This window comes from Capra hircus, chromosome 15 (genome assembly GCF_001704415.2).
Source record: "Capra hircus breed San Clemente chromosome 15, ASM170441v1, whole genome shotgun sequence".
NCBI lineage: Eukaryota > Metazoa > Chordata > Mammalia > Artiodactyla > Bovidae > Capra > Capra hircus.
This window is the reverse complement of record NC_030822.1, coordinates 28,778,078-28,806,046: the sequence shown is the minus strand read 5'-3', so window position 1 is coordinate 28,806,046 and position 27,969 is coordinate 28,778,078. Positions and strand designations below refer to the sequence as shown.

The 27,969-nt window shown below is 40.4% G+C and overlaps 2 protein-coding genes across 4 annotated transcripts in view; one reads left to right on the top strand and one right to left on the bottom strand.

Moving 5' to 3' along the window:
* XRRA1 (X-ray radiation resistance associated 1) overlaps positions 1-195 on the bottom strand; it is a 68,355-nt gene extending 68,160 nt beyond the window's left edge. For all 3 annotated transcript variants that reach the window (XM_018059344.1, XM_018059346.1, XM_018059345.1), the window contains exon 1: positions 90-195. The gene's annotated coding sequence lies outside the window, so the exon portion shown is untranslated. The remainder of the gene's footprint in view (positions 1-89) is intronic.
* SPCS2 (signal peptidase complex subunit 2) lies at positions 103-26,957 on the top strand. The gene is made up of 5 exons (XM_005689995.3): positions 103-565; positions 14,754-14,837; positions 15,432-15,592; positions 17,078-17,212; positions 26,069-26,957. The coding sequence occupies exons 1-5, from the start codon at positions 119-121 to the stop codon at positions 26,253-26,255; spliced, it is 1,014 nt and encodes a 337-aa protein (XP_005690052.3). The 5' UTR covers positions 103-118; the 3' UTR covers positions 26,256-26,957.

Below are 27,969 nucleotides of genomic sequence, written 5' to 3'. Positions count from 1 at the left end.
GGACGAGCTCCTACCCCATCCTTGGGAAACACTACATGTGGAGCGGCGGAGACTCTAACCCCTCACGCAAACTAAGTTTCCAGCCGCACCTGCCTCCGGCGTCGCTTCCGCCTCCGAGATGTCCGCGGGGGCGACGTCCCGGTCGGGCGGGATGCGCGCCTCCGAGCCTCCCGGGAATCTCGGAGCCGCTCCACCGTGGCGCCTGCCACTACCTTCTCCACCCCTTAGTAACCGCGACGCGGCGGCCGGCCGAGAAAGTGGCAACCGATGGCTGGAGCTTCTAATTACTACAAGTCCCGGCAAGCCTCGCGGCCACTTCCGCTGGCAACTTCGCGTCAGCCAGCCCCAACTACGGATCCCGATGGACTCCGCGCAGTACGTCACGCCGTCTGTTTCAGCCAATCGGCTTCGGACAAGTTTAGGAGAGGAGGGAAACGCAGAGGCAAGCAAGATGGCGGCGGCGGCTTCTCAGGGCGGGAGAGCTGGTGGTGGCGGAGGCAGTAGTGGGGCTGGCGGTGGCTCCGGCTGCGGGACAGGCAGTAGCCGTAGCGGTTTACTGGACAAGGTGAGAAGTCGATCCTTGGTGACAGTCGAGGCCTGGGGAGCGCCAGGGAGGCAGCGAGTCCTTCTTCCCATCCTCGTCCCCCTTTTCTTCTGCGGCTTCTCAGAGGGAGGTCTCGTTGGCCCACCGTGGGAACCTTAACTTGCGCTTGTAGCCAGCTCCCTACATACCTCAAACCTGGGCTCTCTCCTCTTGAGGACTTTTTTCCTTCTGGGAAGTGTTCCTCCTAAATGCCGGCCACTATAGCTTCTTAAGATAATTTGATTATTCCCACATTTCAGAGCGGCCATTGCTTTTCCTCGGTGGTGCTGGGGGGCCACTGTTGAATCTGCTCATTTCACGGACAGGGAAGATTGAGTCTCGACTGAATGAAAGCAACTCTTCGAAGTTAGTATAGTCTCCAAGCTCCCACCACGACGGCCACACTAGCATGCTGCTACAGATTCCAGAGTGCTCTTGGGTTTTTGCTTCCTGAAGTTTCTAGGCGTTTTATCCCGACCCGAATACTGAACTTCGAGTACCGACTTCTCCTACGGCCTAACAGGAAGTCTAAGATTTATCTTCTTTTGTTTTTCTTCTCCTTCTACATCCCCCACCTCGTACCTCCTCCCCCTCCTTCTCGCCTGCTACCGGGCCAGGTGAATTTCCCCTCTCTCCATCCAGTTTTTTTTTTTCTTTTTTTTTTAATGCGGACCTAGCAACTGGGATAAAAGAAAAATTTTCCTGAGTTGGCCTTTCTTGCCCTTTACATAGCATTTTGAAAGAAACAATTGCGTGGAGATCTGGATCCTAGTACTGCTTCTGCCTCTAATTAGTTGCGTGACCTTGAAATGTGCTTGTTCTCCGTGTGTCTTATTTCCTTATCTGTAAAATGAATGTATTCTAAGGTTTCTTCCAGTTTTCTCATTGTAAGGTCCTGGGTCAGTTTGATGAGAAATGATAAGCTTGGGGTTTTTAACATAGTCAGGATTGTTAACTTTTCATTGAAAACAGCTTTCAGACTCATGTGTCTTTAAGCACCTGCTGAGTGCTTAAGAAATGAATAGGTGATCATATTGAGAGGTTCCTATCCAGATCTTTTTGCTTCTCTTTCTGGGTGTCATTGGTTTTTAATTACATGGGCTTCCCTGGTGGCTCAGACGGTAAAGAATCTGCCTGCAATGCGGGAGACCTGGGTTTGATCCCTGGGTCAGGAAGATCCCCTGGAGGAGGGCATGGCAACCCACTCCAGTATTCTTACCTGGAGAATCGCATGGACAGAGGAGCCTGGCGGGCTACAGTCCATGGGGTCGCAAAAGTTGGACACGACTTAGTGACTAAGCACAGCACCCTTTTAGGGCTTCCCAGGTGGCACAGTGGTAAAGAATCCTCTTGCCAGTGCAGGGAGACACAAGAGGCTCAGGTTCAGTCCCTGGGTCAGGAAGGTCCCCTGGAGTAGGAAATACTATTCTAGTATTCTTTGCCTGGGAAATCCCATAGATAGATGGGGTTTCCTGCTAAATCTCATTGGCAGGCTACAATCCATGGGGTCAGGAAGAGTCAGATGTGACTGAGCACACATACATACACACACTCTTAACCTTTAAGAGATAGGAACATGTTCTGTCCTATTCCTGTCCAGCAGTTGAGATGGGAAGTTGCTCCAAGCTATATGAAAGTATTGAGGATTGATGGTCATTGGGAATTGTTTTCATGCTGGGTGAGCACCTCATGGCCTGTGTTCATTCTGTTCCATTGAGTGCTCTTGCTTTTTCCTCCACTTCAAGCAGATACTAAGCATGGACCGTCTGCTAAGGCAGTGATTACCGAAAAGTAACAGGAAGATGAACAAGTCATTTAACGTAACTGTTCCTTTCTTCACCTGAAATATTAGAGTTTGGGGGAGAATCAGATGATACGCATGAATGACCTCTGTAACTTGCGTATCTAATTCAGACATGTAATGGCAGAGGAAAAAAAATAAAAAATCCTGCTGTCAGAAAATACTCCGTATAGCAGAGTGTAAGTCCAAAATACTGAACATAAAAGAATTTGGCATTCACTTAGGCACTTTTTACTAAGTTAACGTGAGAGAGAGAATGATCCCTGAGATCCATTTGATAAGGGGTGGGAGCCCTGGTGGAGCTGGGACCTTATTTTGAGAGACAGATGGCATACCAGGTAAAAATGTCCTTGAACAAAGGTGTGTGGTTGATGCCTGTTGTTTCTTAGGTACTCCGTTGACTGACTGGAATCAAATAGAGAATGGCATGGATGGATTGCTTGAAGTAGGAGTAGGGAGCCTGCTGAAGGTTTTTGAGTCTAATATATTAAGTGGTTTTGGAAGAATCATTCAGATAGTTGGGAGTGGTAGAATTTAAAAGTCTTCTTATAGGCCTCATACCATACTGCTATATGGGGTTTAATACAAAAAGAAAGACATGTTTGAATTCTAGTGCAGCATGTTGAAAACTATATGATGTTGGATAAGTTATGTGGTATTACTGAACTTAAGTTTCCTTATATAAACGGTGTGGATGCCCATACATAATTGTGGCTTACTGTGAATATTGTCATATAATAAATTGCTATATGGTCTTTGTAAAGGGCTATAAAAACAGAATGACAAGGTGAGGAGAACCCTAACTTGCTAGCAGAGATAGATGAAGGGCTTCACAAAAGAGAACGTTGGCAGAATTAAGCAAGAAGTGAGGTGCCAAGGAGAGAGAAAATAAATCAGGAGCTGTTTAGGTGTTTTTACTTGGAAACCTTGATTTCAGCCTTACATTGAGTTGTTCTTCCTCTGAAGTCTTTAGCATTTATTGCAATGGGAATTTAGCTATCACTTAATGTGACATATTGTTTTGTATCCTGCCCCCAATTAGTATGTCAGTTTCCCATGAGAGGTTCTCTGTGGTGATCAACATAGAATAAGTACTTGAAGCATTGAATTTAGCAAAGAGAAAACTTCATATCTGCCACCCTAGTCTTCAGAAACTGCCTTAGAGGATGGTGCTTCTAACTGTCTGAAAACCAGGGACTGTGGAAGAGAACATGGAGAAAATGAGGGGCTGTTACTTTACATTTCTTTAATTCGATTTCTTTTTTGGAGGGTTTTTATTTCTTGCAACTGTAGTTTTATTTGCTGTGAAGAAATGTAATAAAGAAATGCAAATGTGTTTCTAGTTTTCCCTAAACAGATGTGAGTTTCTGGTCCTTTGAAACTGACTTGGAGAACAAAGCAATTCTAGCTTCCTGATCTTAAAAATAGATATGCAAATATAACTTTCCGGCTTCCATCACAGAATAACTTAGGTCATTGTGATAACTTATGTCCCCAAAATGCATTAAAGTATTTTGTTCTGTGTAGCAGGCTATAAAAAAAATTTGTTTACTTAATTTGCTTTGGCTGTTAAAATTGACATGTGGTATTAAAGCACCAGAGCTTCCATGGTAGCTCAGACAGTAAAGAATCTGGCTTGCACTGTGGGAGACCCGGGTTTGATCCCTGGGTCAGGAAGATCCCCTGGAGGAGGAAATGGCAACACACTCCAGTATTGCCTGGAAAATCCCATGCACAGAGGAGCCTGGTGGGCTACAGTCCATAGGGTCGCAAAGAGTTGGACTTGACTGAGTGACTGACACTACTACACTATTAAAGCATGCTTTTTAGAACTGTATCCAGATTTTAATCTCATAGCCAGATTTCTGTCTCGTGGTTGGATTTTTTGGCTATTAAAATTGACGTGTGGTATTAAAATATGCTTTTTAGAGGCTGTACCCAGCCTTTTAACTTCGTATGTGGATTTCTGGCTCCTGGCTGAACTGTCAACCTGATCTTAACGCAGAGTTTTTATATCTTCGTAGTTGAGAATATAGGTTCTGGTGCCAGGCTGGCTGGCTGGCTTTGAATTCTTGCTCTGCCACTTATCAGAAATGTGTTCTTGGGCAAATTAATAAATCTCTTTGTATCTCAGTTTCCTCATCTGTAAAGTGAGGATAATAGTTTTTACCTTGGTTTCTGGTACATAGTAAACACTGAACAAAACAGCTGCCACTAACTAGCTAGTTTCTCTGGATTTCACTTCTTAGATAATATTTTTTGTAACGTGTAATGAAGACTATTTGCATCAGACCCTCTTGAGATTTCAGTTAAAAATACAAACTTCTGGACCTCATCCCAGAACCGAATCAGGTTCTCTGGGGGTGGGGCCTGGACAGCTGCATGGTTTCGCACATAGCTATTTATTTATTTTTTTCTTTTACATTTTAACAGTTACATCCAGGTTGAGAACGTCTGTCTTAGATGACTTTTTAAATCCCTTCTGATTCGGACATTTAAAGATTTTTTTTTTCTTGTTTGATTTTCAACTATTCTGCTTAATCAGTAGTGATTTCTCTAAAGTGTTTGTATTGAAGAGACCTTGAAGTTCATCTGTTCCAGCCTCCTCATTTTAGAGACATACATACAGACATTGATACAGTTGGAGAGGGGAAGATGAAGTGATTTATCCAAGACCACACAATCAGTTCCAGTTCCAGAACCTGGCTGCCCAACTCTTAATCCAGTACTCTTACCTTATTTAGCACATTGCCTTTCATACTGGAGCAGACCATGTTCTAGCTAATATAGTAGTGGAAAGAGCATCTGATTTGAAGTTGGAAGACCTAGGCTGAAGCCGTGGCTTTGTCACCCACCAGCCATGCATCCTTAGGCAGGTCATATATACTCTTCTGCTCTGTTCAGTGGGATCTTTGCTTGCCAAACTTGAACAGGGTAGTATGCCTGTACCCTAACCAAGCTCTGACAGAGTGAACAGTTTTATGGCACTACTGTGATGCCTGTGTTTGTGTTTAAAGAAATAAGATGCAGACTTTTAATCGCATTTTGCAAACCAAACTTAAAAAACATGTCAAAACTCATTATTTTTGATTCATCAAAAAAGTTTTTCATATCAAAGGACATTATCACAAAAGTGAAAAGACAGTCCACAGCATGAGAGAAGATATTTGCAAGTCATATCTGATAAGGGTCTAGGATCTAGACTATATAAACTGTCTTATAACTTGATAATAAAAAAGACAAACCAATTTTGAAAAGAATAAAGGCTGTGAATTGACTTTTCTTCATAGAAGATCTATTAATACAAATGGTCAGTAAGCACATGAAAAGATCTCAACACCGCTAGTTACTAAAGAATGCAAATCAAAACTGCAATGAGAAGCCACTAGGACGGCTATCATAAAAAAAGAAAAATAACCATTTTTGGTGAGGATATGGAGATATTGGGACCCTCCTGCATTTCTGATGGAAATGTAAAATGATGAAAAAGTTATAACTCAGCATGTTCCACTCCTAGTTATGAACTCAAGAGAATTGAAAATGTGTCTACACAAAAACTTGATCATAGCAGCATTATTTACAATAGCTAAAAGGTGGAAGCAAGCCATAAAAGTGTGGTATATCCATGGCGCGAAGTATTATCTGGCCATAAAAAGGAATGAGACACTGACACATGACACAATACAGATGAACCTTGAAAATATACTAAATGAAAAAAGCTAATCACAATAGGCCACATATTATATGATTCCATAGATAAGAAATGTCTGGAATAGGCAGATTCATGCAAACAGAAAGTAGTGGTTGCCAAGGCTGGGAGTGGGGTCGTGGTAATTGGAATAACTGTTTATGGGTATGGAGTTTCTTTTGGGGATGATGACAGTGTTTTGGAATTAGATGTTGATGGTTGCATAATGTTGTGAAAAGAATAAAAACCACTGCACATTTTTATATGATGAGTTTTCTGATACATGAATTAGATCTGTTTTTAAAACTCATTCTTTTTTATAGCATTTATGGAGTAATCTTTAAAGCATCAAGTTTTTTTTTTAACTACTTATTCATCACTGTATAACACAGTGGTATCATAGATGTTAATAACCTCTGACAGCCCAGCTCCCTGTTTTAGCTGTTGCCTGCACCGTTTCTCTGTTCTGACCTCGATCTTGTCAGATCTCAATAGTGGTTTTTCTTATTACCTGATCTTGAGTATATGATTCATTGATCAGTTCTTTCTTGAAATATTTTCTTTGTGTGGCTTTTAGAACGCCACTTGCCCTGGTTTTCCTCCTCCACTTATCTGTCTTTATTGTTCAGTTCAGTCGCTCAGTCGTGTCCGACTCTTTGCGACCCCATGAATCGCAGCACTCCAGGCCTCCCTGTCCATCACCAACTCCCGGAGTTCACTCAGAGTTGCATCCATCGAGTCAATGATGCCATCCAGCCATCTCATCCTCTGTTGTCCCCTTCTCCTCCTGCCCCAAATCCCTCCCAGCATCAAAGTCTTCTCCAATGAGTCAACTCATCGCATGAGGTGGGCAAAGTACTGGAGTTTCAGCTTTAGCATCATTCCTTCCAAAGAAATCCCAGGGTTGATCTCCTTCAGAATGGACTGGTTGGATCTTCTTGCAGTCCAAGGGACTCTCAAGAGTCTTCTCCAACACCACAGTTCAAAAGCATCAATTCTTCGGCGCTCAGCCTTCTTCACAGTCCAACTCTCACATCCATACATGACCATTGGAAAAACCATAGCCTTGACTAGACCGACCTTAGTCGGCAAAGTAATGTCTCTGCTTTTGAATATGCTGTCTAGGTTGCTCATAACTTTTCTTCCAAGGAGTAAGTGTCTTTTAATTTCATAGCTGCAATCACCATCTGCAGTGATTTTGGAGCCCCCTAAATTATGACACTGTTTCCACTGTTTCCCCATCTATTTCCCATGGAGTGATGGGACCGGATGCCATGATCTATGTTTTCTGTTACTGTTGTTATTTTTTTTTCCTGACCTGGAAATAACTGGCAAGCCCCTGGCCCTGTCTATGTACACATCCCAAGGAGATACACAGTGTCCTGGCTTAAATACTGTATGTAAGTTAATGACTTTCACATATATGTTTTCAATATAGACCTCTGTTCTGAGCCCCAGATTTATATGTCTCAGTGCCTACTTGCCATAGCTGGAGCCAGTCTACTTACCTCCGCTTACTTAGCTCCACTTACTTAACCTCCACTTATTTACCTCCACTTACTTACCTCCATTTATTCTGGTGTTGCCATTAATGTTCATGCTCATAATTAACGTGGTAATTTCTAACCTACAACTTAACTCTAGCGATAACTATAGACAGTAATAAGCCACTATTCAGAAGTAATTTTTTTGCAGTATTTATTGGCCATTTTTATTTAAAAAGAAAAAAAAAGATGGAAATTGAAGATTATGTTACCAGGAGCTATAATATCTCTTTTTGAGATATCTTGGTATTGCTGAATTGTACTCTAAATTAGATGATAGTAAGAGGCTTCAGCAATACGTGAACCATGAACTTCCAGATGTTCAAGCTGGTTTTAGAAAAGGCAGAGGAACCAGAGATCAAATTGCCAAAATCCCCTGGATCATCAAAAAAGCAAGAGAGTTCCAGAAAAACATCTGCTTTATTGACTACGCCAAATCTTTGACTATGTGGATCACAATAAACTGTGGAAAATTCTAAAAGAGATGGGACTACTACCTGACCTGCCTCTTGAGAAACCTATATGCAGGTCAGGAAGCAACAGTTAGAACTGGACATGGAACAACAGACTGGTTCCAAATAGGAAAAGGAGTACGTCAAGGCTGTATATTGTCACCCTGCTTATTTAACTTAAATGCAGAGTACATCATGAGAGACGCTGGGCTGGAAGAAGCACAAGCTGGAATCAAGATTACCAGGAAAAATATCAATAACCTCAGATATGCAGATGATGCCACTCTTATGGCAGAAAGTGAAGAGGAACTAAAAAGCCTCTTGATGAAAGTGAAAGAGAGTGAAAATGTTGGCTTAAAGCTCAACATTCGGAAAACAAAGATCATGGCATCTGGTCCCATCACTTCATGGCAAATAGATGGGGAAACAGTGGAAACAGTGTCAGACTTTATTTTTTTGGGCTCCAAAATCACTGCAGATGGTAATTGCAGCCATGAAATTAAAAGACGCTTACTCCTTGGAAAGAAAGTTATGACCAACCTAGACAGCATATTAAAAAGCAGAGACTTTACTTTGTAAACAAAGATCCGTCTAGTCAAGGCTATGGTTTTTCCTGTGGTCCTGTATGGATGTGAGTTGGACTGTGAAGAAAGCTGAGCACCGAAGAATTGATGCTTTTGAACTGTGGTGTTGAAGACTCTTGAGAGTCCCTTGGACTGCAAGGAAATCCAACCAGTCCATCCTAAAGGAGATCAGTCCTGGGTGTTCATTGGAAGGACTGATGCTGAAGCTGAAACTCCGATACTTTGGCCATCTTACACGAAGATTTGACTCATTGGAAAAGACCTTGATGCTGGGAGGGATTGGGGGCAGGAGGAGAAGGGGACGACAGAGGATGAGATGGCTGGATGGCATCACCGACTCAATGGACATGAGTTTGAGTAAACTCCGGGAGTTGGTGATGGACAGGGAAGCCTGGCGTGCTGACATTCATGGGGTCGCAAAGAGTCAGACACTACTGAGTGACTGAACTGAAGCTTCCTAAAGACAAACATCATTTGCTCCCCAAATTGAAGTTTTTCTTATTTTGAACTTACTGCTTTGTGATCTTTTCGCAAATGTGTACATGTGAGAGGTAGGGGTGTGTTATTTTCAACTCAAATAGTATATCCGCTTCTCAGTCTGCCATAAGTTTTCATAATCTTATTTGGTTTAGAAAATTCTGAAATCACTATTAACTGTAGAGCTTAAACATCTCAAACTCAGCACGTGCAAATGGGTATTTCTCGTCTTTCCTGCTGCGCTCCTCCTCTTGGAAAACAACATGACCACTTAGTTATCTAAGCCCAAATTCTAGTTGAGTGGTCACCTCTGTCTTTTCTCTTTCACATTTAATGTACCTAGTCTGATAGTAAGTCCTGCCAGTTGTACCTCATAAATATTCCCTTTTCATCCCCCTGCTGCTGCTCTAATTCAAGCCTGCATCTAAATCGGGCCCCATCTGATGAGTTGATCTCCAGTGTTACTCCCCTCCAGACCTTTTGCTAAGTTGCCTCTAAAAATGACTTTTTAAAAAAACACAGATTGGTTGTATTGTTCATCTGCTTGAAATATTCTCCATTGCTTGTTTCAGAATAAAGTCTCAAGTCCCTTAACCCAGTGGATAAGGTCATCTAGGATATGCTCCCTCTGTCACGTGCCACATCTACTACCTTCTGTCTTTGCAGCCTGCAGCCACCGTCTAATCTGAGAGAGGCCAAAGAAGGGAGAAGAAAGGTTTATTAATATTTCTTCAAGCCAATATTAATAAAAAGTTAATAATATTTCTTCGAGTTCCTTTAAAATCAGAGTAGGGTCCTTCTGTTGACACAGTTTACCTCTGGTATCCTCATCTCTTCAGTGTGAATTGAGGAATCCTCTGATTCTTACTGCCCAGTTGTCAGGCTAAGGAACTTATGAAGAAATCCACTGAGATCTTTATCACTGCATAACTTTACTTCAGTTTTCACTGTATTAGAATTTTTTATTTCAAATTTGCAGTGGAGAATCATAACTGAAGTTGAATCTTTGTAATGTTCTCTAAAAGCCATCAAATGCCTAAATTTTGTGAATGGTTCATCATCAAGGTTTGATATCAGATATGCTGGCTTGATAAAGTGTGTTGTGTTGATAGTGGCAGGGAAGTGATTTATTTAAGATAGGACTTTTTGAACCATATTTTCAGCCAAATAGCAGTTGGTTTCAAATGGAGGAAAATGGAAAATTCCAAATATTTTATATCCTATAGGTTTTGTTGGCATATTAAGATTAAAATCTTTTTAAGCTTTTCTTAAGTTATTAACTATAACTTATTAGATAAAAGTCAAGATACTTTATGTGACTGTCACTTCAGAGATCTGTTTCCTTTTGGTTTTGATGGCTAATAATTCCTTTCCTTGTATTTTGTGGGAAGCAGTGTAAAGTAATGAAAGTACAGGTTTTGAAATCATGAGAACTTGATTAGGTCCCAGCTTTACTACTTTCTAGCTTTCACCTTGGGCAAATTTCTTAGACCATTAATGTTATCTGTAAAAAGAGGATGCTAGTCAGTTTGGGCTGCTCTAATAAAAATACCATAAATTTATTTCTCACAGTTTTGAGGCTGGGAATTCTGAGATCCAGTGCCAGCATGGTTGCATCTGGTGACAGCCTTCTTAACTACTTGCAGACAACCTTCTTGTATCCTCACATAGTGGAAAACAGTAGAAGCAAACTCTCATGTCTTTTTATCAAGGCATTAGTCCCTTTCGTGAAGCCCCTCATGACCTAATTACCACCTCCTAAAACCATCACATTCTGGTTTAGGATTTCAGTATATGAATTTGGATAGCAGGAGAGGGATGGGGATAATGGACGGAGGCTGGAATAGTAAACCAGGCAAAGAGTAAGACATGGCATCTAAGGAAAGGGGGATCAGCTCAAGAGGAGGTTAAGGGACCCCTCGGAGATGGTAAAGGGAGGCTCCAGGATGACAGTTACACAGTGGGCCTAGAAAGAAGGCCACCTAGACTGAAGCAGGTCAGAAGGCTTCCAGAGAGGTTTCTCTAGGAAGATCAAATTCACAGAATGCTCCATGTGATTGCAAATATTGAGAGGAGATTTAAGAACTGGGGAAGAATTTGAGAATATATTGGTGAGAAATACACTGTCTGACCACGAAAACAGTAGTAGCTCCAAGGAAAGCAAAAAGCTATGCAGAAAAGGAATCCTAATCTATTACATGACTTATTCTGTGAACAGCATTTATGATCATATTGTAAACTGCAAGTAATGATCTAGCAAAAATTAAGGTATTATGTAATAACAAATCAATATTGGTCTACTGTAACTATATTCAAAAGATGGTGAAGGAGGAGCAGGAAAAGTAAATGTGAAAGTGGTAGGGGATGAATTGGTTAAATCTCATCTTTCATGTGGGTGAAAAAAGTCAGAAGACTTAATGCTGAACACTGAAAATAATATTATAAACTTTTCCCTAAGATTTGGGAGGTGGATACCCCAAAAATCAGCCTAAGGAATTGAAGTTAGTGTCTGTGGGGAATGGGAAATGGACAATGGTCAGGAGTGTCTCAAGGGAGGGAAAGCAGGACTGGTAATTCTTTTTTTTATTTTTTAATTTTAATAACTTAACAGAACTCTTTAAACCATGTGTGTATATGACCTTAGTGCAAATATTAGCTTAGTCAACACTGATTGTTGATTGTGCCCAATATACATGTATCTCTAATACATAGGGAATGAGGGGAAGAGGAATTGTGTGCCAGGTTACCACATCTGCTATATCTCAGTTGGCAATACTGCCTGTGTATCAAAGCTCCCAGGGATCACCCTGCTCTGTTAGTCACTAGAAGTACCCGCAGGGCCATACTCTTGGGTAAGATTTATTACAGCAGATGAACACAAAGCAAAATCAGCAAAGGGCAAAGGTGAATAGGATGAAGTCCAGAGGAAATCAAGGGCAGGAGTCGAGAGTCTTCTCCCACTAAATTCCCACGGGTTGTGCTTAATTCCTGTAACAACAATGTGATACGATGTGTGTGAAGTGTTGTCTGCCAGGGGATCTCACTAGAGACTCAGTGCCCAAGCTTTTATTAAGGGGCTGATTAAATAGGCACCATCTCCCTGGTCCGTGCCAAAATTCCAGACTCCTAGAAGAAAAACAGGTATTTAGCATAAACCACATTGTTTATGCAAGCAGTTTAGGCATAGTGAGCTACTCTTTATCACTTGGGGAAAGTTTTAATATCAGTGTAGGAATCCATTTACCAGCCAACCTCCCACATGCCAGCCAAGAGCCATCCTTTTACACAGGTTTTTCTAAGAATGGCAATCTAAGATCTATATTTCTTTTCTGCACAGAATTTTCTTGTGATTTATCCTGGGAGGTTCAACATAAAAGAAACCGACCTTTGCTTTGTCTTATTTATTAACTACAAAGGAAGATAATTCACTCTTAGGGTTGAGGAAGAGAAGTGAGGGTAAGAAAATGGTTTCTAAAATACCTTGAATAGCAGTGGAGAGAACATGATGAATATCATACATTTTAGTTGATGGACAGTTTTTGAGAATGATGGAAAATGTCCACCCTCCTGCCCCTTTTCCAGATGTGTCTCTGTGCTACAGCAGAGATGCTCTTTGCTTTGACGTAGGCTAAGGTTTTTCATGTACACCGAATGAATGATGCTCCCATCTCTTCAGAAATCAGTTATAAATTTTCTTGGTCATGTAACTGACTGGAAATGTTCTTGTTCCACTTATTGAAGATCCTTCTAGGTACCAGTGGAATTAGAACTGAGTCTATATTAGAACAGATTGTGATGGCTTCTAATGCATTTTATCCCCCAAAATTGCCAAGAAATTATACTCTGAATTGTGGAAGCAAGTTTCTTTTCTCTAATGCACTGCAAGTAGTGACGTGTGGCTGAGTTTCTATAAGAACATCATTTTTTTGGAATGAGCAGAAAAAGATTTAATGACTTTCATTCATAAATAATTCAAATTCTGTCATGGATTCTGGCTGTACAGGTTTCCTTCTTTTGCTCGCTGTTACCAAAATGGGATTTACAAAAGTGAGTATAAGCAAGCTATTTAGCTAGATAGCCTGTTAATTTCTTCTTGGTTCGATTTGTGTTTTTAAAATTAGGTGTCATGTTTGATTTGTAGGCTGGCAGGCTGTTAGAATCTTATTACAGCATGCTGCCGGTAGTAATTTCTCAAAGGAAATTCTTGTTTTTATGAGACACAAAGGAGAGAAGCCTTGATTTGAGTTTTAATCACTTGAAGTATGACTGTTTTAGCTCATGCATTTTCTCCCAACAGACTTCACAGAGTAGTTTTTCTTTTCTATGTAATAGCATGTAGAATTACAAAATTAAGTTTGATGAATTATATTTTTGTGTTCCTTTAAAATCTCACGTTTTACAGATATTTATTCCATCTCTTTATTTCTTGTCTGCAGTATCTCTGAACTTGTGCTCAGAGAGTTAAATAATATTAAGATTTCTTCTCTGTCCTTCAGTAAAATCTATACTAAAGTCAAATGAATTTTGGGTTGTCTGCTTGTTTGTAATTTTTATGACACTCGATATTTGTTCAGTTGATCTAAAAAAATTGAGTTGGGCATATGATCTGTAAAAAAGACAGGTTTATCAGATTATTTCTGTACCCTGTTTCACTTAACCTACATTCACATAATCACTTGCATTTGAGAAAAAAAAATTTACAGAATCTATTCACATGGTTAACAATGAAAGAGGTACACATTGAAAAGTCTCCTTCCCACCCATGTCCCTTAGCCTTTTCAGGATATCTGGGTGAACCATAGTTTGTTTAACCAGTCTGGTGTAAGTGAGCACTTGAGTTATATTTTTACAGTTGCAGATGTGCTGCAGTGAATAACCTTGTATATTATTTAATGTCTGTGCATATAAGGAAAAATTCCCAGAAGTGGGAAGTTGAATCCAAGATGCTAAGTTATCTTCTGTAGGTGTTACACCTTTTTGAACTTCTGCCAGCAGTGTGTGTGAGAGAATCATTTGCCTTTAATTAGCACAGTATTTGGGAACCTTTATAAACCTATACAGATGAGGGAAATTGAAGCAGGCTTTGTCCAAAGTCACATACCTAATTGGTGATAGGACTCAGTTTTTAATTCAAAATGTTCTTTCCAAAAGGCTACACTGAATCTGCTATTTTCTTACTTAGATGTGCTGGTAAAATGTCGGGAGACAAAAATGTATTAAAGAAGACCATCCTTTTGTTAGTGTCTGGATGGATGTTGTCTAAGTTTTGTAGTCGCAGAGTGATAGGATGAACAAATGGAATTCCTTTCTGTTCCCACATTCGGGTATAATGGGGATGGGGTATTTAAGCTCACACTACAGTCTCTACAACCCATGCCAGTGTTCTACCCTTGTAGATTTGACTTTTCAGCATGGAGACTGGCAACATCATATGCTTACCAGCTGATTCTAGTGACCTAGTTTCCTTCAAATTCATCTTCAAGTGTTTTGTTGTTTAGCTGTTCAACATCAGGAGAGAGAATAAATGTTATGTATACTTGAGGATGCTCTTAAGGAAGTAGTTCACTTTACTTTTAGTAAGATGCCATGTCTTTTAATGCACAGGTTATCAATTTGTTTTACAGTGGAAGATTGACGATAAGCCTGTAAAAATTGACAAATGGGATGGATCAGCTGTGAAAAATTCTTTGGATGATTCTGCCAAAAAGGTACTTTATTGGGGACAGGGTGAGGGGGAGTGTCTTTTAGTTCATGTACAACTGATGGCACATCTCTTGCAGGACTTTTTTTTTCTGTGCGTTGGAATGACTTTAGTTTTCAGTATTAGGAATTGAGACAGAAAGCATTTTCTGAACCTTGCAGTATATATAGGGGAGCATATGTTATAATTATTACTTACCTCAAATTTCTCTTCAAATTCTTTAATTTTTTAATTCCAGAAAACTAGTAATCTGTTGTTTTTGAGATTAATTGCCTAGAGGCAAGAGGGTTGAGGGAATATAGGATGGGCATGCATGATTGATTATCTCTCTATTTTAAAAGGGAAAAGAAAATTTTAGCTTCAGTCTAAAGAAGAAGATAAGGATTTAAAATGTGTCAGAAGTTGATGAGCTTTTTCTCTGCGATTTTTGTAAACACATTTAGTCTTTTTTTTTTTTGCTCTGAGTGGCAAAATCCTGATTGGAGAGAACTACTTGGTCATTTAAATGATTATCATAACTTTCATCATGGAAATTAAGAAAAAAAGCAGGTACAAGGAGGGAAGTAGTCCTACTAGCTTGGTTCCTTGTTCTTCTCACTAGGTACTTCTGGAAAAGTACAAGTATGTGGAGAATTTTGGTCTAATTGATGGTCGCCTCATCATCTGTACCATCTCCTGTTTCTTTGCCATCGTGGCTTTGATTTGGGATTATATGCATCCCTTCCCAGAGTCCAAACCTGTTCTGGCCTTGTGTGTTATATCATATCCTTTAAGCTCAGGTTTCTTTTCTACTGACAGTTTTTTAAAAAATCTCTACTGATATTCTTCTCTGCTTCCTACAAAAAAAAAAAAACAGACTTTCACCTTGGGGCCTGCTGATGTTAGGATGTAACATTATGAAACGTGAGCTCTGTAAATTTGTTATAATTATTGATATTTTAGATTCAGTATGGATATTTTATTTTTAATTCTGTCAATTATTAACGTAGAGGTTAAGTGTGAGCACCTAGTAGCAAAACACTTAGCCAGGCTTCCCTGACCTTCACTATCTCCTGGAGTTTGTTCAGACTAATGTCAGTTGAGTTGGTGATGCCATCCAGCCATCTCATCCTCTGTGTACAAACTGATCTCAAATCATAGTCCCAGAATTTGCATCTTGACTCTTTTCAGCATCACACAAACCAACCCAATATGACCTTTTTCACAATTAAGGCAGTTCAGAAGAATATGCCATGGGTTCTAGAGACAGTTCCCAAAGGAGTTCCAAAGAGGTTTGAACAATGACAGCAACCTTATTATATGGCCTCCCAAGAAACTGCCTTAATGGAATTTCTTTTGTTTGGTTATACTTGTTTAAAACAAAACAGGATCTTGCCATTTTTATAATCATACCATTTTAATACACAATAGTAATGAGTACCATTATAAATGTCTTCTGTGTGCTATACTCTAAAATGTATATATACCATCACTAAATCTAATGACTATTCTAAAAAGTCTGTTCAATTGCCATTTTAGAGGCAACAGTGTTAAGCCTTGGAGTAAGGAGTAATTTATCGAGGTTACATTGGTTAAAAACTAGAATTCAAATTTAGGACTACTTTACTCCAAAGCTTATTCACTTTCCCATATTTAAATGACATACGTACACAGAGTTCTTATGCCAGTTTCTGGCACGCAAGAACCCAAACACGGTAGCTAGTACTGTCAAAAACTGAGTTTAATAATAAGCCTACATGTATGTACGAAGTAATTGTTCTTACAGTAAGCTAAACTGTTGTAGTCGCCCATCTAGCCTACTTAGTAGAGCATGAGACTCTTCGGTAAACTGCTTTGAAGTCAGTTTCCCTTTCTTTTAATCACCCTTGAAATTAGTTATGTGGTCAAGTCCACTGTGGTTATTTGTTTTTTATTGTATGGAGAAAGGAACACAAGTCTTGACAAACCGGGTAATAGAGGATCTTATATATGTTGTCCTTGAACAGAAGAGAGAGAGCTGGTTTATGCCCTCTACCTTTTTCCTTTCTTCCTGAGATGTTCTTTGCAGAACTAACCAGAGAGATCCTTGCGTCTCTTGCAATAAACATAAGCATGAATACGAAGTAATTAAAATTTAGTGTTTTTACAGCAAGACAAAACTATGTTCTTTAGAACTATTATGGAAGTTTTTGTAGCCCTTGCCTGTCAGTTTGTGTTATTTCTCTTTTGTGTGTATGTTGTGTATTTTCCCCTTAACTTTATCTGCACCTATTTTGTGATGATGGGGATCCTGACCATTTATACTTCGTATAAGGAGAAGAGCATTTTTCTCGTGGCACACAGGAAGGATCCTACAGGCATGGATCCTGATGATATCTGGCAGCTGTCGTCCAGTCTCAAAAGGTATGACTTTCCTCACAGATTCCTAAATCCTGAGGTTGGATTTTCTCTGGGTGTTTAGTCATTATCAACAGACTATTATATGTCTACTCTTTGCAGATCAGAGTGCTAGTCATATAAAGTGAAGAAAGTATTATGAATAAACTAGAAGATTTTTCCTGTCACACTTCTGAGATTGTATTATCACAGAAGTGCTCTGAGGATAAATTGTGGGAGAAAGTAACTTTGGTGGAAGAATGAAGAACAATTCTGTTTCCTTGTGGCCAATAAATGGAGCCATTAGAGAGCAGAACTATAAACTATATATAAAACTATAAAGGCCAGAGGTATGAAGTCAGTTGTCTTTGAAGAACCTCCTTAGCTTCTTTGTCTTCTGTGATCCTGACTGCAGTCTGGGCAATCAGAAATCCTGAAGCAATGAACTGGGCAACTCAGAGAAGCACAATTCAGTCTGTTTCTGACTAGTGAAAGGTGTACTTTGTGCAACTGACACCTCAGGTCTTCTAAGTATCCAGAACAGGGTTCAAATTCCAGCTCACCTCTAGCTGTGTGACTTTTGGTATATTGGGTAAACTAGTTGAGCCTTTCAGTTCAGTTCAGTCGCTCAGTCGTGTCCAACTCTTTGAGACCCCATGAATCGCAGCACACCAGGCCTCCCGGTCCATCACCAGCTCCCAGAGTTCACTCAGACTCGCGTCCATAGAGTCAGTGATGCCATCCAGCCGTCTCATCCTCGGTCGTCCCCTTCTTCTGCCCTCAATCCCTTCCAGCATCAAAGTCTTGTCCAGTGAGTCAACTCTTTGCATGAGGTGGCCAAAGTACTGGAGCTTCAGCTTTAGCATCATTCCTTCCAAAAAATCCCAGGGCTGATTTCCTTCAGAATGGACTGGTTGGATCTCCTTGCAGTCCAAGGGACTCGCAAGAGTCTTCTCCAACACCACAGTTCAAAAGCATCAGTTCTTCGGTGCTCAGCCTTCTTCCCAGTCCATCTTCACAGTCCAACTCTCACATCCATACATGACTGCTGGAAAAACCATAGCCTTGATTAGACGGACTTTAGTCGGCAAAGTAATATCTCTGCTTTTGAATATGCTATCTAGGTTGGTCATAACTTTCCTTCCAAGGAGTAAGCGTCTTTTAATTTCATGGCTGCAGTCACCATCTGCAGTGATTTTGGAGCCTCCCAAAATAAAGTATGACACTGTTTCCACTGTTTCTCAGTCTGTTTCCCATGGAGTGATGGGACCGGATGCCATGATCTTCGTTTTCTGAATGTTGAACTTTAAGCCAACTTTTTCACTCTCCTCTTTCACTTTCATTAAGAGGCTTTTTAGTTCCTCTTCACTTTCTGCCATAAGGGTGGTTTCATCTGCATATCTGAGGTTATTGATATTTCTCCCGGCAATCTTGATTCCAGCTTGTGTTTATTCTAGTCCAGGGTTTCTCATGATGTACTCTGCATATAAGTTAAACAAGAAGGGTGACAATATACAGCCTTGACGTACTCCTTTTCCTATTTGGAACCAGTCTGTTGTTCCATGTCCAGTTGTAACTGTTGCTTCCTGGCCTGCATACAGATTTCTCAAGAGGCAGGTCAGGTGGTCTGGTATTCCCATCTCTTGAAAAATTTTCCACAGTTTATTGTGATCCACACAGTCAAAGGCTTTGGCATAGTCAATAAAGCAGAAATGGATGCTCTTCTGGAACTCTCTTGCTTTTTCCGTGATCCAGTGGATGTTAGCCGTTTGTTCTCTGGTTCCTCTGCCTTTTCTAAAACCAGCTTGAACATCAGGAAGTTCACGGTTCACGTATTGCTGAAGCCTAGCTTGGAGAATTTTGAGCATTACTTTACTAGCGTGTGAGATGAGTACAGTTGTGCGGTAGTTTGAGCATTCTTTGGCATTGCCTTTCTTTGGGATTGGAATGAAAACTGATCTTTTCCAGTCCTATGGCCACTGCTGAATTTTCCAAATTTGCTCGCTTATTAAGTGCAGCACTTTCACAGCATCATCTTTCAGGATTTGAAATAGCTCTACTGGAGTTCCATCACCTCCACTAGCTTTGTTCGTAGTGATGCTTTCTAAGGCGCACTTGACTTCACATTCTAGGATGTCTGGCTCTAGATGAGTGATCACACCATCGTGATAATCCGGGTCGTGAAGATCCTTTTTGTACAGTTCTTCTGTGTATTCTTTCCATCTCTTCCTAATATCTTCTGCTTCTGTTAGGTCGATACCATTTCTATCCTTTATCGAGCCCATCTTTGCATGAAATGTTCCCTTGATACCTCTAATTTTCTTGAAGAGATCTCTAGTCTTTTCCATTCTGTTCTTTTCCTCTATTTCTTTGCATTGATCACTGAAGAAGGCTTTCTTATCTCTTCTTGCTATTCTTTAGAACTCTGCATTCAGATGTTTATATCTTTCCTTTTCTCCTTTGCTTTTCACTTCTCTTCTTTTCACAGCTAGTTGTAAGGCTTCCCCAGACAGCCATTTTGCTTTTTTGCATTTCTTTTCAATGGGGATGGTCTTGATCCCTGTCTCCTGTACAGTGTCACGAACCTCATTCCATAGTTCATCAGATACTCTGTCTATCAGATCTAGGCCCTTAAATCTATTTCTCACTTTGAGCCAGTGTCAGACTTTATTTTGGGGGGCTCCAAAATCACTGCAGATGGTGACTGCAGCCATGAAATTAAAAAACGCTTACTCCTTGGAAGAAAAGTTATGACCAACCTAGATAGTATATTCAAAAGCAGAGACATTACTTTGCTGACTAAGGTCCGTCTAGTCAAGGCTATGGTTTTTCCAGCAGTCATGTATGGATGTGAGAGTTGGACTGTGAAGAAGGCTGCACGCCGAAGAATTGATGCGTTTGAACTGTGGTGTTGGAGAAGACTCTTGAGAGTCCCTTGGACTGCAAAGAGATCCAACCAGTCCATTCTGAAGGAGATCAGCCCTGGGGTTTCTTTGGAAGGAATGATGCTAAAGCTGAAACTCCAGTACTTTGGCCACCTCATGCGAAGAGTTGACTCATTGGAGAAGACTTTGATGCTGGGAGGGATTGGGGGCAGGAGGAGAAGGGGACAACAAAGGATGAGATAGCTGGATGGCATCACGGACTCAATGGACATGAGTCTGAGTGAACTCCGGGAGTTGGTGATGGACAGGGAGGCCTGGCGTGCTGCAATTCATGGGGTCGCAAAGAGTCGGACACAACTGAGCGACTGAACTGAACTGAGGGTAAAAATGACTTGTAGAGTTGTTGTTAGGTTGCCAGCTGGTATACATAGTTGACTTTTGAACAATAGGAGTTTGAACTGCATGGGTCCACTTATATATGGAGTTTTTTCCTTTCAGTTAAATACTGAAGTACTGCATGATCTATTATTGGTTGAATCCACATATTTGGAACTGTGGATACAGAGGAACCATCTATATAGAGGAGTAACTATAAGTTCTGTGTGGATTTTCAACTGCACAGAGGGTCAGCAACCTTAACACTGCCCCCTTAATGTTCAGCTGTACACCAAGAATTAGGAAAGCAAGTATCTGTTGAGCATTTACTATGTACTGAGTATTGTGCCAACCTCATTGTCTCATTTAAACCTTAGAACAACCCATTTTAAAGATAAGAACACCGACTCAAAGGGTTTAATTAATTTTTCCATGGTTACAGAGCTCAGAAGTGAATTTAGCCCATGCCTGAACTCATGCTGTCAGTCACTATCCTAAAAACACATGGTAATGTTCTAGCATGTAGTAGCCTCTCCAATTACTCACATATATGAAGGTAAGTGTAGCATCAGTGCCATGCAGCCTCTCATTACCAGCCTGAGGTGATGCCTGTGAGGAGGAGCTGGGCTTCATTCTAATATTGCACCAGAGTTCTTATCTCCTGGCAGGACTCATAGATGCCATTTTGGTCTCAGCTGTCATAAATCTATACTCTGTATCAGAGCACTCAAGCAGAATTGCAGAATTCTAGACCCAAGCAATATCCTAATTTCATTGTATACATTCTGACATAAATATTTTTTAACAGCCTTACTGAAATACAGTTTCCACACCATATTTAAAGTAGTTCAATGCTTTCTTAATGTTTTTAAAAATTTTGCAATCACCACAGTCAACTTTAAAACATTTTTATCCTTGCCAAAAGAAACTCTGTACCTTTTATATAACAGTTATTTCTCTATCCCCTCATTCTCTGAAACCTTAAGTAACCACTAATCTGCTCTCTGTCTCTATATATTTACCTCTTTGGGATATTTCATACAGATGGAATCACACAATATGTGATCTTTTTTAATTGGCTTCTTTCACGTAGTATAATATTTTCAAGGTTCAAACATGTCATCAATATTTTATTCCTTTTTGTGCCAAATAATATTCCATTGCATGGATATACATTTTTCTTAATCCACTTACTAGTTGAGGGCCATTTGAGTTGTTTCCACCTTATGGCTGTTAAGAATAATGCTGCTGTAAACATTTATGTGTAAGTTTTTATGTGGACAAACATTTTAATTTCTCATATACCTAGGAGAAGAATTGCTGTGTCTTCTGGTAACTCTTTGCTTGAGGAACTGCCAGACTCTTTTCCGAAACAGCTGTACCATTTTACAGTCCCACTAGCAGTATATGAGGGTTCTGATTTTTTTTTTTCCACATTGACTGCTGACTTTTACCAACTGCCACATTGTTGGTGCCTTTGGAAAGGAAGTATGCCACCTTGTTCATTCTCCTTGTAGTTAAATACAGACTCACTTCTTTCTGCTTGGAGATGGCTCCTGGTTCATTGACACTCTCTTTAACATAGCTCCTTTCAGAAGGCTTAATCAATGATTTCAGTATCCCAGTAGATGATTGTTTTAGGATGCTGGCCTCTTAGCTTTACTTTCTCTCCTCTGATTATCTTGTTTTCTGCAGTGTCTTAAATACTTACTTCCTTTGAGAGACACCCTAGATCTTGGTATTCAGTTCAGTTCAGTCTCTCAGTCGTGTCCAACTCTTTCCCCATGAATCGCAGCACGCCAGGCCTCCCTGTCCATCACCGGCTCCCAGAGTTCACTCAGACTCGCGTCCATCGAGTCTGTAATGCCATCCAGCCATCTCATCCTCGGTCGTCCCCTTCTCCTGCCCCCAATCCCTCCCAGCATCAAAGTCTTTTCCAATGAGCCAATTCTTCGCATGAGGTGGCCAAAGTACTGGAGCTTCAGCTTTAGCATCATTCCTTCCAAAGAAATCCCAGGGTTGATCTCCTTCAGAATGGACTGGTTGGATCTCTTTGCAGTCCAAGGGACTCTCAAGAGTCTTCTCCAACACCACAGTCCAAAAGCATCAAATCTTCGGCACGCAGCCTTCTTCACAGTCCAACTCTCACGTCCATACATGACCATAGGAAAAACCATAGCCTTGACTAGACGGACCTTAGTCGGCAAAGTAATGTCTCTGCTTTTGAATATACTATCTAGGTTGGTCATAACTTTTCTTCCAAGGGGTAAGTGTCTTTTAATTTCACGGCTGCAGTCACCATCTGCAGTGATTTTGGAGCCCAGAAAAATGAAGTCTGACACTGTTTCCACTGTTTCCCCATCTATTTCCCATGAAATGATGGGACCGGATGCCATGATCTTCATTTTCTGAATGTTGAGCTTTAAGCCAACTTTTTCACTCTCCATTTTCACTTTCATCAAGAGGCTTTTTAGTTCCTCTTCACTTTCTGCCATGAGAGTGGTGTCATCTGCATATCTGGTATTATTGATAATTGATTTCATTTTTTAAATATCTTACTCCCTGACCACTGCTTTATATTTTTCTAGTTTGTCTCTTTCTTGTTCTTTTGCCCCAACAGTTTTTCAGCCCCAGTGGCATCCATAATCCTTGAGCCCACCATCTTTTCCCTGGCCCTCTTCTCTTCATTGTCTCACTTACTCCTTACCTAGCTTAGCTTCCGTGGTATTTCTGTATTCCAGTTACTCTCTCACTGTCCTTGAAGGTCTTTCCTACCTTCTCTGTTCTCAAACCTCTTGCTCTCCTCCCCGACTTCACTGTCAGCTGCTTTTGTTTCTGGGGAGAGAGCAGCAGCCGGAAGTCTGCCATCTTTATCCACCTGCAGCACTCCTCACACTCTGCCTTCTTCCTCAGTTCCTATCTGAAGCCTCCTCTCCAGTCATCCACTTGATTCTATCCCTCCCTGATTACTTGGTGTTTCCCTCTCTGCTGGGTCATTTTTTCCTGGCATACAAGTAAGTTGTAATTTGTCCCAAGTGAGAAAGTTGTTTTTCTTTTCCCTTATCCTCCTCCCATGGTCTTGTCATTTCTCTATTCCTTTTGTTGTCTTCTCCCATTATCTCTTGGATTTGCTTTTCTTCAGTTCTCTTTCCTCATTCTGTTTGACCTGTCACATTTGACACAGTGAATAATTCTCTCCTTGTTACACTTTTTTGAAAAACTAGACTTCTAGAATACCATAATCTTATAATTCTTATCTTTTTGTGTCTGTTCCTTAGTGTCCTCTGTGATTCCTTATCCCCTTTCTCTAAATTCAAAATGCCACTAGTGCCTATTCCTAGCATCTCTTTTCTGTCTGTATTCACTCACTAGGTGTAATCCTAGCCAGACTTCCAGGACTTTAAATACCATTTGTAATAGTGAAGATTTCTAAATCTGTGTTTCATCCTAGACCTCTTCTTCAAACTCCACTGTCCCAGCTTTCTATTTGACATTGGATCCTAATAAGCATCTCAGAATTAACATATCTAAAACCTAACTCTGCTATCCCTCATCTAAGCCTGCTTTTCCTTGTTTTCCTCATCTCAGTAAAGGGCAACTCCATCCTTCTAGTTATTCAGGTCAGAACTCTGGAATCATTTTGTCTCCTCTGTCTCTCAGTCCTTTGAATAGGTTGTCAGCGAATTCTGTCAGCTCTACTTTCTAATTATATTCATTCTGACCACTTAATATCTCCACCTTGACCATCATCTCTCAATTAGGTTACTGTAATAATGTCCTAATGGACCTCTGCAGCTGTTCTCCCTGCCCATAGTCTATTTCCAATACAGTGGGCAGAATGACCCTTTTAAAACATAAGGCAGATCAACTCAATCCTCAGCTCAAAATCCTCTCACACAGAGAAAAGCTAAAATCCTAAGCATAGCTTAGAAGTCCATACTTATGTAGCTGCACCCTCCACACATTTGCAGACACACCATAGCCTGTGGCTCTCATCTTCTCTCCGTTTTGTTTGCATTGGGCTCCTTTCTGTTGTTAAGACATTCTGGGTATGTGCTTGCCTTTGCATTTACTGTATTCTGCCTGGAATATACTTTTTCCAGATAGCTTGTTCTCTCACTTTCTTTTAGGCTATGCTCAAACATCTGCTTAGTGACGACTTTGCATATTTAAAAGAACATCATAATTTTTATTTTATTGCTGGTTCCCTCACACACACTGAAAGTCTCAAAAGAGAGAGAGATTTGTCTGTTATATTCATTGATGTATATCCTTAGCATCCAATACTGCCTAGTCCTGAATACTGGTTGGTCCTGAATAAATATTTGTTGAATCAATGAGTAGCTGTTAGATTAGATTAGATTATGTTCTGCCATCAGAGCCATGGAACTGGGCTCAAAAGTCCAAAAATTACTGTGATATCAGTTAGAAGCAGTTGAGCAGAGCTTGAAAAAATTTTTTGAGGTGTTGAAAGTATTCAAGGACCTTTTCTCCTATCTATCCAGGTTGAAAGTAACTGGCTAGACAACAATTTATCGAGCAATGATTTTTTTTTTTTTGAGCACTGGTTAATGATAGGCACTGTTATAACAATGATCCTATAAAGTGGGTGGGACTTTCCGTCTTTTAAATATGCAGGAAAAAATCTGAGGCTCAAGCATCTGCTTCCTCTAAAGGTAGTATCAACCTGACAATCCACTGAATATGCCCTAATTAAATGGAGACAGAAACAGGTAGGGATGGCAGGGGAGGAACATTGGCCTACCAGGGGTTGATGTCATAAATCCTCTTGAATGAATGGAGATAGTAAAGGCCTTCAGGATACCTTAAGGTGTAGCTAAAAGGGATCTCTGGAATTCATGGAGTAAAAGATACTGCTAGCCTGGGATCAGGACAGAACCTGAAGCTAGGTTGATTACACGGAGCAAGGACCCAGCAGCCTGGAATTGGGGAACATCTGTGAAAGCAAAGGTTCTTCATTTATTCATCATGATTTGATTACCTAGCAAGTGCCAGGCTAAGAATAGAAAACAAGACAAAATCCTTCCCCTCAAAAATCCCTGAAACTAGTAAAGAACACAAATACGTGATTATCATTTCAACAGATAATTTCATTGACAGCACAGGAGCCTATCATTAGACCTAGCAGATGATGGGCACTGAGTATTTGGGGTGACTGATGGATGGTGTATGTATGACAAAGGCGAGACATCTAACTCAATTTGGGAAGATTTTCCCAGAAAAGTTTATGCCCAAGTATAGTATTAAGAAATGGGACCTAATCAGGTAAGACTGGAGAGTAGTGTCTACTGGCAATACCCTTCTACCATAACAGCGAAGTAAAGGGCAGAAGTGAAAGAAGATAGTCCATGTGATTTAGCAGTCTATGACAAGGTAAAGGAGGCACGTAGTACTTAAATCAGGGGGGACATAGCAGCACCCACAAATCAGATTTTTTTATCCTGAACATCCCCTAATTTTTTTTTTTTTTTGGAAAGGATAACGCTGTATGTTCCCTACATCACCAGTAGCCTGCTCAGTGCTATTCTTCAAAAACTCTTGGTGCTCTGTTGTTACTGGCTGAATGTCTGTGTTTGGTTTTTGGTTTGTCATCTTTGCTCAGGTTCGATGATAAATACACTCTGAAACTGACCTTCATCAGTGGAAGAACGAAGCAGCAACGGGAAGCGGAGTTCACCAAGTCCATTGCTAAGTTTTTTGATCACAGCGGGACTCTGGTCATGGACGCATATGAGCCTGAGATATCAAGACTCCATGACAGTCTTGCCACAGAAAGAAAAATAAAATAGCTGCTTCTAAAAGCAGCTGTCTTTTGGCTGGATCTTGCCAAATTAAGGGGTGAAGGAGAAAGAAACCGAGAACTTAATATGGATAAAGTAAGAAATGTTAAAAATGTCCCTGTTTTGTCTTGAAATTTTAGTCCATTCTGGATAAGTAGAAACTTCTAGCTCAGATATGAGAAGTTGTAGCTCTGATATCTAGCTATAGCCTCTTTGGTCTGCTGATTGCATTGTTTTGATTTGCTCTTCTGGAAAAGCATTTTTGCTAAAAACCATACAGACTTCCTCCTTCATACCTAGCAGTACTTTATAGAGTATAGCTTTGTGCCATGCAGCATTTGAAGACTCAGTTTTTAAAATTGTTAACCTGTTGATGACCTTTTTATGTTAATTCCTGTTTCAACAGCTGTTTCCCTTAATTCAGGATACAACTTCTTGTGTATGACAGTTTCCTTTCACACACCATTTTTGTGGGTGTGTATATATCTGACTTGGGGAGAATTGGGGGAAAAACATAGCTTTTTAATTTGTTTAAGAAGAGACTTTCTGCCTGTTACGTTTTGTGCTTTAAACTAATTAAAGAAGCCATTGGCATTTTTAGTTTTATGTTGTCTATGTTTTCCACTGGTATATCCCTGTTGATTTGTTTGTGCCCTTTATTAACTGCCATTTTCTAAAATTTTTTTCAATAAAAGGAAAGAAGATCTGAAACATGGAGTCATGGTCTTGATGGAAGGAACAGAGCAGTGCCTGTTGGCAGTGTTACTACATAGGTTTCCTTTGTTTCTGTTCAGCCAGAGGCCCCTGAGAACCTGGAGGTGAGGAACTGCTCGCTTTCCAGTGATGACAGTAATGACGCTCAGTACTTAATTTGTGCCAGGTAGCATTCCAAGTTCTGTATGTGTATTAACTCACTAGTGCTCCCAGCTGCCCTAAGAAAGTAGGTACTCTTAATTATCCCAATTTTATAGGAGAGGAAACTGAGACACAAAAATTGGTTAATTTGTGTCCACACAGCTAACAATAGAGCTGGGATTAAACCTGTTGTATCTGGCTCCAGAGTTGTGAGCAGCATCTTTTCTAGTATTTTCACACTAGGGTCAGAGAAGAACTGGGAGTTGCCCAGATCCTGTGTCCTATAGGAATATTGTCCTTCTCACCTTGTAAGTACAGTTCCAGCTGAGCCTAGTACCTAATACTATAATAAGTTTATAAGAAACCCCAGTTATCACATTTTCCTCTTTGACTTGGGAATGTTGCCCTATTTAGCTCACACAGTAGAAGAAGTGGCTCAGACGGTAAAGCGTCTGCCTACAATGTGGGAGACCCGGGTTCAGTTCCTGGGTCGGGAAGATCCTCTGGAGAAGGAAATGGCACCTCACTCCAGTACTCTTGCCTGGAAAATCCCATGGACGGAGGAGCCTGGTAGGACATGACTGAGTGACTTCACTTCACTTCAGTAGAAGATTGTGGGTATCACTAGATAGGAAGTTGAAGCCTTGGATTCGGTATTTCCATGAACCTTGGGTAGGCCTTGTAATTCTCTCCTAGTTTCTTCTCCCCACCCCCCAAGTGGTAATTCTGTTCTGTCAGCCACTTGAAGCTTTTGAAAGTATAATCAGATAATCATGTTTTTATAAGGAAGGAATTACTATTAGGGAATAACCCTCTCCGTAATGATTCCTTGGAATTCTTTCATACCAGTTGTACCATTTTCTTTCCA